General features: G+C 42.9%; 1 protein-coding gene across 2 annotated transcripts in view; it reads right to left on the reverse strand.

The window, feature by feature from the left end:
• Positions 1–8,972, reverse strand: part of LOC133119026 (protein Wnt-7b) — a 34,560-nt gene extending 25,588 nt beyond the window's left edge. Inside the window, exon 1 of one of the 2 annotated variants that reach the window (XM_061229405.1) lies at positions 8,451–8,972. In XM_061229405.1, the coding sequence (XP_061085389.1) occupies positions 8,451–8,521 (71 nt within the window). In that variant the 5' untranslated portion in view covers positions 8,522–8,972. Of the gene's footprint in view, positions 1–6,017; positions 6,446–8,450 lie in introns of those variants that run through there. The other variant, XM_061229404.1, reaches the window with a different exon arrangement.
• Positions 8,973–11,953: the final 2,981 nt, after the last annotated feature.

The following is an 11,953-nucleotide window of genomic DNA, read 5'->3' on the forward strand; positions in this document are numbered from 1 at the left end:
TATATTTTTTCTTTTCATAATTTGGTCGAGAGGCAATGGCTTACTTTGGATAGCGCTCATCCTGGGAACGGTAGTTGTGAGCGAAGTCAATATACTAATTTAGGTTTGGAACCTCATCGTTTACCATGTCTTAACAAACAAACCACACCGCTGTCTGCGTGGATTTGATTTATAACTTTATGGTTCACTGGCCGTCATATCGTGTGATTGATCGTGCCTCTGGAAGCCTTTGATGTAACCGGAATAATTTAGTCAAACGGCTGCAGTTACATTTCAGCACATTGTTAAAATTTCCTTTCCAATTACTATCACTTCCCAATGATGTTAAAACCGAGTATATTATTATTATTATTATTATTATTATTATTATTATTATTCTCATCATTATCTTTTCAGTACTGTGATTGAGATTGGTTTCTGAGGCAGTACGAGGATCCAGCAGTGGATCAGACCAGGACGGAGAGCACAGAGTGGGGTTCACACAAGGCTATCCTTGTAGGAGGAGGGGTGGGGGTGTCCCCTTCATTCAGTTCCTTTCTGACTTTGTACCCTGGCGCAAAATGTACCGTGAACATGGTGTTTTAGCTTGCTTCGTATCAACAGAGGTTGGTTTTTTATTTTACTTCCAGATGCAAAAAAAAGAGGCAAGTGAGGGATTACTGTCCCGTTGCATATCAAGGCATCATGAATGCTGCTGTCGAAATGTTCCTCTCAATGAGAGTGAAATGCCACCAGGTGTGCATGTGACATGAAACGATGCCACAGGTTTAATTTCTGTTCTACCTGCATCTGAGCTTAGTCTTACATTAACGGCTAATGTGACTACAAAGTAAACGCGGCGCCTGATGCATACTTTGAGTAACGGATAGGCCCTTTATCTGTTTTGGACCTGGATAATCAGCTGCGATCAGATCCAGAGACAAGTAGTCCCTTGAAATTTCCCTCTTGCAAATCTTTGTCATCTGATCGGAAACGGCGGACGATCCATGAGAAGCTAAAGAGGAGTTTCTGCTCGGTAGCCAGGGGACCGATGCGAAAGCTCTCATCCCTCTCTCCATCCGAGAGCCGCTTCCTCCATTCATCCATACATCCCCCTTTCTCTCTTTTTGCTGGAGTGGCCGGCTGGTTAAACAAAGCTTTGCTTCTCCTCTGCGGATGGCGGGCGGACCTTCACTCGGGCGTGATATATCTGTGAGCACATCACACACTGGGACGGGCACACCGACGCTCTGTGGCTCACGCACAGGTGCGCTCGGAACGGGAAACAGAGGGAGGTGAATCCGTGTGACAGAAAACGGGATCTTGTGCCTCTGGGAAACGGGGCTTTTAACCGAAATTTTGCTGGATCTCAGGCCTGTGCTCTGAACGCACTCGGGTCACTGTGTCTATCGATTACACTGGCTCAGTCCTGGCACCAAAAAACGTTTCTCAGATTTCATTTGGAAGCTTTTCAATGGAAATGTAGTGAAAATGTAAATTCTCAAGTAAACGTTGCTGGGGTTAATTAATCAAAAGCAAAAGCCGGTGTGAAATCCGGAAACTTCCGCACCCCCGACTCCCCACACTTGTGACTGTGACTGGGGTTTTGCCATTTTTCGGCTGGAGGTGATTTCAGTTCTCTCACCTGATTTTTCTGACCGAATCACTGCCCTGCCTGCTGACAGCTGATTGGCTGCCCCGCTGCTTTCCTGTCATTTCACAGCTGATTGGTCCACCCACCCACTTTCTTATCTCTCTGCTGATTTGTTGCTGCTGCTATTATGTCACAGATGATTGGGTGCCCCATAATACTTATTGTTCAGAACAGTAGAGTAATGTCTGATGCAAAGAAAAAAGGTCCTTGGACCGACAGTATAGCCAGCTGACCTAATGAGATCAAAAGCGGAGAAGGCCTTTGCCATATTTTTCTTGTACACACATAACTTCTTTTTAATAGCTATGCTTTTCCTTGCATTTATATCGCGCTTTTTCTCAGACACAAAGCACTTTGCAGTGATGTGACAGAAACTCAACCACCACCAATGTGCACCACCCGCCTGGCCATTTTGCGACACACTTCATTAGGATATTAATGCAAGGCCTCTGAGCTGAGCAAATTAGTTTAATCTCTCGTTTTATTTATAACCCTGTTTTAATGCAATCTCCATGTGATCCGTGGCACAGCAGTGTAACAACCGTTATGCAGCCTTTACCGTATAACTCGTGAAATGATCTATTGTAGAACACTGGGAGAGAGAATAAATCAAGCCAGCTATGGAATGCTTAAAATAAGAATGGGAATACTTTAAATGGATACCTGCACTGGTTAAAAATTCAAATGCACCTTTTTGTGGAAATACACAAAAATTTCTGTACAAAAGCTATGAAAGTAGAAATGAGCATCTATTGAGAATAAGTGTAGCATCGGTCCATAAACTGATTTCACACCAGCAAGGTTGATGTCGTGCTTAATATGTCCAAACGGTATTTTTCTGTCTTGCCGGATTTAGAGACATCTCTGGTCACTGGTGGTCACAAAAGCTTGTTTTCTCACTCCAAATACCAGAGTACCATTCAAAACGAAGCCATTAGCTACTAGCAGCACAGTGCTTGTTATTATTATTAGAAGATAATCCAGCAGGAGTGTATTTTGGAGAAAAAAGGCGAGACAACCAACAATGTTGCCTGACGCAATAATATTGCGCAACAGCACAGCTAATTTTAAAGATGTTATCTGGATTTTAGATTGCTTGTTTGTTTTTTTTTTGTATTCCACATGCAAGTTCCTGCGCGTGCTGCTTCACATTGGAATTATGTGGCATGTCGCACCCGACCCCACAAGTGGGGAAAAACTGCATACGAACGAAAGGAGCAATTTAAGAACAAAAACGCATTGAATTGATATTATAGAAGGTATCAAATTTGTTATTTTATTATATATTAATAATTTATATATTAATATATATTCATTCCTGCAGTAACTGCCATCACTCCCGTATTTGCAGCCCTAGAGGTGCACCTGCTGCCCAGCAGGGCTCTGGCCGCTGTGGGCTCGCTGTGACTGGGGACCAGACTGGGTCTAGAGGGGCTGGCGGCCATCTTGGGGAATTGATGGACGGTGGAGTGAGGATGGGAATATTCTCGTGTTGCAGTCGCACGGCGAAAAAGAGGAAGAGGGTTGACTGGTCGGAAGAGTGTTTCCTGTTGCGTGAATTGGGGAGTGGGGTTATTTTGGGGTCTGGGGTGAGGCAGGGGAAGGGGGGGGTGGCTTGTCTGTTGTCGTTCCCATCGGATGAAACCGGGTCTAATAACCGTCCTGCTTAGCAAGAGACACGGGCTTCTCCCGCAGGCCTGGCTGGAGCTGCTCCGTTCTCCCTCTCAGGCGTATCAGAGACTTCCTACCGGAGAGCGACAATCGCAGAAAAGGTCTCGGGGCCTGAGCCAAAATGGCCGCCGCGGACACCTTCGACATCCCTGTCGGTGATGGGAACAGAGGGCCTGCAAGCCTCTCTTCTTAGACGGATGTACAAAACAACGGTGGATCGAGGATCGCAGAGCGTAAACACGGTTCTGGGTGGACCCGGAGCTTGCACACATGTTTTGCTGCACATCTCCTGAAAGCCGAGGTGATGATGTCATCATAATCGAAGCTCCTAGGCGGTGCTGCAGGGTAAAGTTACAGTACGTCCCTCTGTGGTGCCCTGTTAAATGGTGGTTATCCAAGATATAATTTGTCTGTTTTCATATATCCTGTAATCTCTGCCCGTAAAAAAAAAAAAAAAAAAAAAAAGTACTGCGTTCGTACCCCACTGTTTTATGGCCATGCCTTTGGTGGGAGTGTGAACCAAACCGCATGTCTTCATGCGAGACATTGTTCGGATTTCTCTCTTCTTTTTTTTTCTGCCATCAACTTATAAAAAAATTACACCACAAAACGATTCTACAAGACTTCACCCAATGCAAATCTGCATTTAAACTGCACAATTTTTAAACCAAATGATATGTCTGTGTTAGCTGAACAATCTGCGCAAATTCCAGCAAAATTAAGGAGTAGAATGTGGTGTACATTTTAAATGTTAGAATGTTAGGCTTGTAGCATGTGCAGCTAATGATAATGGGAACTGAATTTCTGGCATGCATTTGAGTTAAGTTGTCCTGTTGACAGAATTTATTTGACCAGGTCACCACCAAAAAAATGTTAGTTGTCATGGTTAGATGCAGTTGCCAATGGCTGTGGCATGTTGTCATGCTCAGAAACAAGCTTTTCAGCATGAAAAAAAGCTTGTGTCCAGACAGGGGTAAAGGAATCTTTTGATGCGCAGACAGATTCATTTCAGACAATTTCTGCTTTTTCCCAGTGACCGCAAAACACAACGTAATGTTTGGAAACAAAAAGGCAATGTTGCAAATTAAAATTAAGGACAACACAAATTGCGTTTATATTGGAATTGGACCTAAACGTCAAGACCCTGATATTCCATTCATTTTGCGTCGCTACTGGTTTAAATGCAGCAATGTACTTACTTTTGCACCACCATAAAGATACCATAGATAAGTAGCTGGCTATCGTCGTCTGAAACGCATGACTACATCTTCTTAAACGTGACCACAACGGAGGCAACACAACTGTCCCGTATGAAACGCTCGCTGCATCCTTTTCAGTGAAAGCAATAGGGGCTTTCTGTTCGCTGTTCGAGTATTGCGGCTGAATATCACCCACTCCTCGTACATGGGTGCCCGCCAGAGTGCGTTATAAGTAGAAAATGCAAACGCATTCACGGATACATAAATGGAAAGTTAAGGGCGCGTTGAGGAAGGGCCACCACATCCTCGCTTTTTTTATATTCCTTGCACGTTTAAGAAACTACCCCCTTCTCTAAAATGTATCATTTTGCTGAAAGCTGAATAAAGCACGTCGAAATTATAAAAACAAACAATGGTATGTCGTTTCTAATGTACAAACCAAGGCTAAACATAGTCATGCCCACTTTCTTAAATGTAACCATAAACCACATCTATTTCGGGATTAAATCTGGGGTCTAAAAACACAGATTAAATATATGGTTCTGTAATTATTTATTTTTTTTAAGTGAAAAGTCTTTCTCCAGCTCGAGGATGTTTTAATTCATTCATAACTACGCAATTATGAAGACTGGTGTCAGTCGAGCACGGCACGCCAGAGATCAGCGTTTTCGTTTACCACTTTTCCAGATGTGGCTTTTAAATTATAATCTCTAGGAAGCGGCGTGTAAGTATATGGTGTGTATGATGTAATGCATAAAACATAATCCTCATTCATAAACTGTGACAGGTAGCTCCCCGCGTGCGTAAAAAAGTGCTAATGCAGCGCCATCCTTCCGCTCAGATTCTTTTTTTTTTTTAAATCATTTGTCCTGAACGTCTCTGCCACTCCGTGGCCATTGGAAATTGCGTCCATCTGTTACTGCGGTACGCTAGAATTTTTGGGTCAATCGAGAAAAATAAATGCTTCTTTTTTTCTTTTTTTTTTGTTGCGTTGATCTGTTCCACAGACGCATTAGAAATGTTCTTTAAAAACTTTACAACTAATGCAAACATTGAAATGTGTGCTGTGTATTTTATGGTAGCCTACTTTACTTTTCTGTTAATCCCTACTTATTCCAAGAGCAAATTATTATTAATATTATATTACTCACTGAATATATCTATATATATAATAGACACCATTAGAATATATTTCAAAGCTCAGCACGTCTCTTGTCCCAGGTATAGCCGAGCAAAAACACCTGTATTATTTATTTTAACGAACTAATCGCGCCTTTTGAATCCCTTCCTCTACAAACGTATTTGTAAAAAAAACTATTCGTTAATCAGAAATCCATCTGCAAAACTTCCCATTCATACATTCAGCGAGTCTGCATCCTGTTCTTCACTCTTGTACAAGATACACGAACAGTACAACAGAGCGCGCAAGGCTCATCGCAATTCATGTAGGCTAACATGCATATAAATCAGACCAGCAAACAAGGTGTCAGATAAAGTGAATTGGTTACACTTACAGGTAGCTACCGCTGGTCAGGATGAGGAAAATCTGTGGGTAGTAAACTGACAGCAGTACACTGCGCGACGAAAAGATGATCATGATGACATTGAACAAGCGGCTGCTTTCTGGCTGAGTAAAAAAAAAAAGTAATTCCTTATTCCTGTCGCGCTTTTAAGTCCCCTTTGCACGAAACAAAAGCGCAATCTCCCCCGGCTTGCTGTGATGTGTCTGTGTGGTGAGTGTTGGTGCTACGCAGCTCCAAGCTCCCAGGGCCGTGGACGTGCTGCGGGCGCGGAGATTGGGTCTGTCATCTCCCGGCGGTAGAGGCTGTTACAGAGTGTGGTTCCCGAGTCGGAATGATGATGGTTTAAGGGATTTTGGATGGCAGAAAAGTGCCTTTCTCTTCTCTCATGAGAGTCGGGGCTGCCATTGGGCAGAGTGATGCTGCAATCCGCCCACTTCTGTAACATAACAGGACAATAGGGCGACACCGATCTGCTCCCAGGGACAACTTCTCATTCATCGGATCAAACTCCCGAGTAAACAAACACATGCAAGCTGGTCAAGTATTTTTTTTCCGCATTCAGTGATGAAAAGCAGTAACTTTTAATTCAGTGCTGGTTTTTTTTCTCCCCTGCATGCAAAAACATTCACTTGTACCTGTGTCCTAGAGTAATGATTTGCCCACCAAATTGAATACAATAAGCGAATCAATACAAATTCAAGACGTTCCTCACTTAAATATTATACACGGCGCTTGCATTTCGCTACAACAAGGACTGGTTACCCTAAAACGCCGGACTAAATAGCTACTCCAGGCTTCAAAATAACCCAAAATCCCAGCTGTGGTGTCATTCGTCACTCCCATTCAGTGCGTATTATAACTAAGAGGGGTATCATGAAAGATTTTCTCAAAACATAAAGAAGATAAAGTGTTCAGATGTGAGCAGACCGGTTTGCCTTGATCAGAACAGGAGATATGGGGTATTGCTTCACCAGACTGATCCCCTTCCTCGTGCGCACTGACATTAACAGACGAGATATGATACGCATATTGGTCCACATAGCCTCGAGTTCGTGGCATCGGCGTCTGAGGCAGGTATAGTTTGCATCAGTTCACCAGTCGTGTGACGCAAGTGGGATGGAAATGACAGTTCCCCCGAACGCAACGACGAACGGCAGCCTGCTTAGAATGGAAAATGCCCAGTTTGCACACATATCAGTAGGCCTAGCCTATCATACATACGTTATAATTGTACATTTTATAGTATGAAAAAATAAATTCATACTATATCATAGATTGATAAATTCATTTATAGTATGATGGATAAATTCATACAAACATCCAAGTACTCGTAACGGGACTGTCCCGTTACGAGTACTTGGATGTTTGGATGTGGTAAAAGGGTGTACAATGTTATATTTTTTTATATTATAAAACGATCACAGTGTTGTATGCACGAAACGGCCTTAAATTAAAATGCGCTTTGATTCTGGATTAAAATGGGTTCTGGCGATCCCAATAAAAGTATCCAAAGCTTATTGAACATAATAAGAAATCAAATAGGAGGGAAACCAAAATCCTATTGTTAACATTTTCTTTCGCAGGTGTTGGGCCTTTTTATTTCCATCACGACAATGAACATAAATCCCACATAACATAATTCCTACGAAATTCGAGTGTCCAAATGTCCTAATCCCTCGGTTTTCTTAAGCACTGTTTTTTGAGACTCGCTTTCTGGAAGTAATTTGACTATTAGATTTTGTTGTTATATGTTTCCATAGTCATTGTACACTTGTGCTGAAAGAGAATCTCTTCGGGGCCATTTAAGAATCACGGCGAAGTAGCAAAACAGGTAGGAACGCTGTCTCGGTGAAGGAATGTGGAAATACAACTCAGCCTACCGCTATTAATAAGGGTATGCAGAGGTGAGTTGGAACGGAGAGCAGACCGCAGGTACAATTATAATGCGGCGCAGGCCAGGCTTTCAATAGAATGGAAAATTATGTCTTGTGCGTAAACCGGTATTTAAAAGTACAACTTGACGTTGAGTACTTACGCAAAACCTTATCATAAACCTTTAAATAAAAGACGCGCATGTGGTATTTCTCCGCCCGGAGGCAGAACGGTGTCAAGTTCATCTCAACAAAGCTAGTTGACGGATATCAGCACACAGAATAGGTTACAGGCCGCCGAGTTCAACGGGCCTTTATGTTAAATACGCTTTTGGTATGTTTCATTTACACGCGCGTAATTGGCACGCAAATATGAAATTAATAAACCACAGTACAGCGTGAATAAGATTGGATTGTAGTAAAGGTGCCACCACCGATGTATTTCATAACCGGCGTGGCTGTGTGGTTTGTTGTTTTGTTTTTCTTTTTTTCTCTTTGCATACTTCCTAAGAGTTGAGACAGGGTTCGTGGCGTATGAACCCTCAAAACTCACCCAAGTCTTAAGTAGATGATGCCAAAACACAGAAGCACGTAGGAAATCCACTGTCGAAAGGGATTGTGCATGATCTTAAAAGCTTCGAGGACGAGCCATTGACGAAATTAACCTGGCCGCGCGTTGCCTCATATGCACGGATCCGCTCAACCTTTCCAGGTGCAGAAGTCACTTCTGTTCTGCAAATCATCACCGTGGGAAATGGCAAGTGCTTTTAAATCCATCATGGTCTCTCAGGTGGAAAAAACGGTGATGATCCGAGAGTCTAGAATTCAAGCCGAGAACACAGGAGGGCGCGGAGTGAGAATGAGATCACCAGTTAGGTTTTCTTTTGTCTCATCCCAAAGTAGAGCAAAGTAATATGTCTTTACTTGTTCTCCGTTCCTCAGGTAAAACTGTCCCCCTGTGCAGTCTGCTTATTTATGCTGGAAAACGTGCCGCGCATTATCTCTGACATGTGTTGTGGACCCGATTCTTTGACGACATCTTAAATTCTTTCCAAGTAGCTGCAGGTATTCCAACACTGCCTCACAGGTAACAAAAAGCGATGTCCACGCCTCCTTTTCCAATCTCCGTGGATGTACAGGGGATGGGGCGGGATCACAGTCTGTGCACGTGCACTTGTCTGAAAACAGGAGACCTGGCTTTATTCGCGTGTGCTCTTAATTCTTTTGCTGTAAAATATTTCGAGTCGTTCGCAAATACATTCGGCTGTCTTAATATGGTGCTATTTCTGCCTGCTATTTGGTAGGGAAAGGGAGTTTATTTCATGTTGCCTGCAAAACAAACCTTTGAAAAAAACTTCACTTGTTGCATTAAACCTGTCGTAGGCCACGACGTAGGCTACACACGAGTCGGTATTACGCAATGACGTGTCTCACTGCTCTTTACAAAGCTGACAGCTGGTCTATAACAAGTGGGCAGTAGCAATAACATATTAACGGGGCTTGACATTATGGACTGTTAATCATTCAGACGCGTTTAGTTTCAACATTCATGGACTATTTTCTTAATCTTCCACCATTACACTGGGACTACGCATTCGCCAGGTAATTTTGTTTGCCACAAAATAAGTTAATAAGCTTAATTATGGTGGGAAAATATCACTAGGCTTCATGACAGACGAGAAAATATACCTGCGGATCCGATTTCTGCCCCTCGTCTTCAGCGAAATGCTTTGATGTTAAACCGCATCACGACTCCCCCGTGTGGCCGGGTTTGTGAATTACTGTATTATCTGGAGAACTTGAACGTAAAATCCCAAAACGTCAAAATAACGGCCTTGCCACCTAGACATCATCAACTGGCCACTTCGCAATGTTATTAAAAACCTTATCAAAATTAAGTCAGTATCCATACACTTTTACATACACTAGACATCATTTTTCAGGTTAAAACATACACAGGTGACGCACAATATTTATAAAATCATCTTAGATATTATTTTAGTGATGAATATTGACCTGCAGATCGACAAAAACCCATTATGTTGCTTGTAAAGTGACATTCCCTGTCAAAAGCGTTTATAACAATAGAACGGAGCAAATCTACATTTTATTTTGGTAAGTGTACTACATATATACATTTAATTGTTTTATTGGTCACAGCAATCCCCCTTCTAAATGCAGACCGTATATTATGTACAATTAGCATTGTTATAGACTGACAAAAACCAGAGACGACCACAACAGCCTTTTGTTCTTACTCGCTTCTCAACATTTACATGTTTAAAGACTCGACTTCAAAACACGCACATCAAAAATCCCAGATGGACTTTAGGAATAATGAAATTTGACGTAAATTCCGAGGGGATGGAGTAAAGAGTTCCATATTTAACATCTTCCTTTTTCAAAGAATGTTCCTTGCGAAAACAACAACTTGTTTTCTTGCGACTGTAACTCGTTCGGGGGACATTGGGTGGGAATGGTCCCGTTTAGTTTAATTAAATGTTCAAAGGACAAATAGTTTTATGAATCTCGCGTCCACAGGGAATGAGGACAATGTGCGTCAGAGTTCTTCAGACTCCTGCTATTGTCATAGAGAGGGCTAAGCCTATCACACGCTCCTATTTTACTTAAGTGACATGTGGAAAATCTTGCTGATCTGTTTTGTATTTAATGCACTTAAAGAAGGCTCTTGGGAGGTGGTGAGAGGTGAAGCCTCGCTTGAAAAGTCCTGAGCGGTCGTCTGGCTGTCAGGTGGTTGTCGGTTCGATTCCCCACCCTGGGAGTGTTGAAGTGTCTCCGAGCAAGACGCCTAACCCCTGATAGCTCCCGACTAGCTGGTCGGTACCTTGCATAACAGCCTATCGCCGTTGGTGTGAGAGAGTGTGTTTGTGTGTGCGTGTGTCTGTGTGTGTGAATGGGTGAATGAGAGGCATTCACTGTAAAGCACTTTGGGTAAAAGCGCTATATAAACGCAGTCCGCTGCAATATATATACCTTCAAATATAAACTGATACATGTACAGAGATTCTTCTAGTCCACCTAGTCAGCTACACGTGTACTGTGGCCTCCCCTCCTTAGGATAATTGACCCAGATATTTCTGATGTTGTGCAGTTCATGTGAGTACGTTCAGCACTCACACGGCCTCCTCTGAAATAAGAGCCCACGGTCGACGCCATGTTTATGTCAATCACACGTTTCCATGGCGGTCCCTGTTCCCCCCCGTGTTGCAGGTCAGGGTGCAGGGAACTGATCGCATGTGAATTTGATGAAAATCAATACAAAGAGACAGTTTAGGTACCGGCCATGTTTGAATCTGAAGGAAAAAAATAAATAAAAATGCCATCTCAATGTGGAGAGGTCCTTGGAAGACTCGTCTTGGGTAGTTTCAACGTTTTCTTTGGCCCAGGGCAAAATGAGAAACATAAACCGAAGCCACTAATTAACAGAAGAATCCCGTAAGATGAAAAACACGATTGGTATAAACACGGGATTATTATTTGGGCAGTTATTTCGGAGAAGGCTGGCACGAAGCTACGAATATGACAGGGCCCCAATCGAAAAAAAATCTTCTCTCCGTCTCCACTGGTAGACCACCGGCGAAAAGGTAGAATGTTCAGCAGCAGGTGAGTGACATCAGAAAAAACAGTGTTTCCAAAAAAACAGCTGGAACGGAGCCCGTTGAAAAAATAAAAACACGACTCACTCCTGCAACTTTTTAAAAGCCCAGGGCTGCAATTTAGCGGCGAAACGAACCGTTTCCAAGGTTACGCAATTGCGTCTGTTTCTTCTCACTTTTGTTTTTTTCTTTTGAAGCGGGGAGAGAAAGAAGACCTTTTTTTTTTTTTTTTTTGGCGCGGGCCAGACGATATGCCTTACTGTCTTTTAAAAAATATTATTAAGTAGTTTTGACCGACAACTAAATAAGAGAAGCCCCGGAGCGGAGGGATGTTTGTACGGGAGCGCGTTCAGCTGGAAGCGGTCCGCAGCCGTACAGAGAAATGGATTACTGCAGCCGGCCAAACCAGAGAGCCAGACTCTGGGCCTGCCCCATCTGC

The sequence above is a fragment of the Conger conger genome, chromosome 19 (assembly GCF_963514075.1).
Source record: "Conger conger chromosome 19, fConCon1.1, whole genome shotgun sequence".
Lineage (NCBI taxonomy): Eukaryota > Metazoa > Chordata > Actinopteri > Anguilliformes > Congridae > Conger > Conger conger.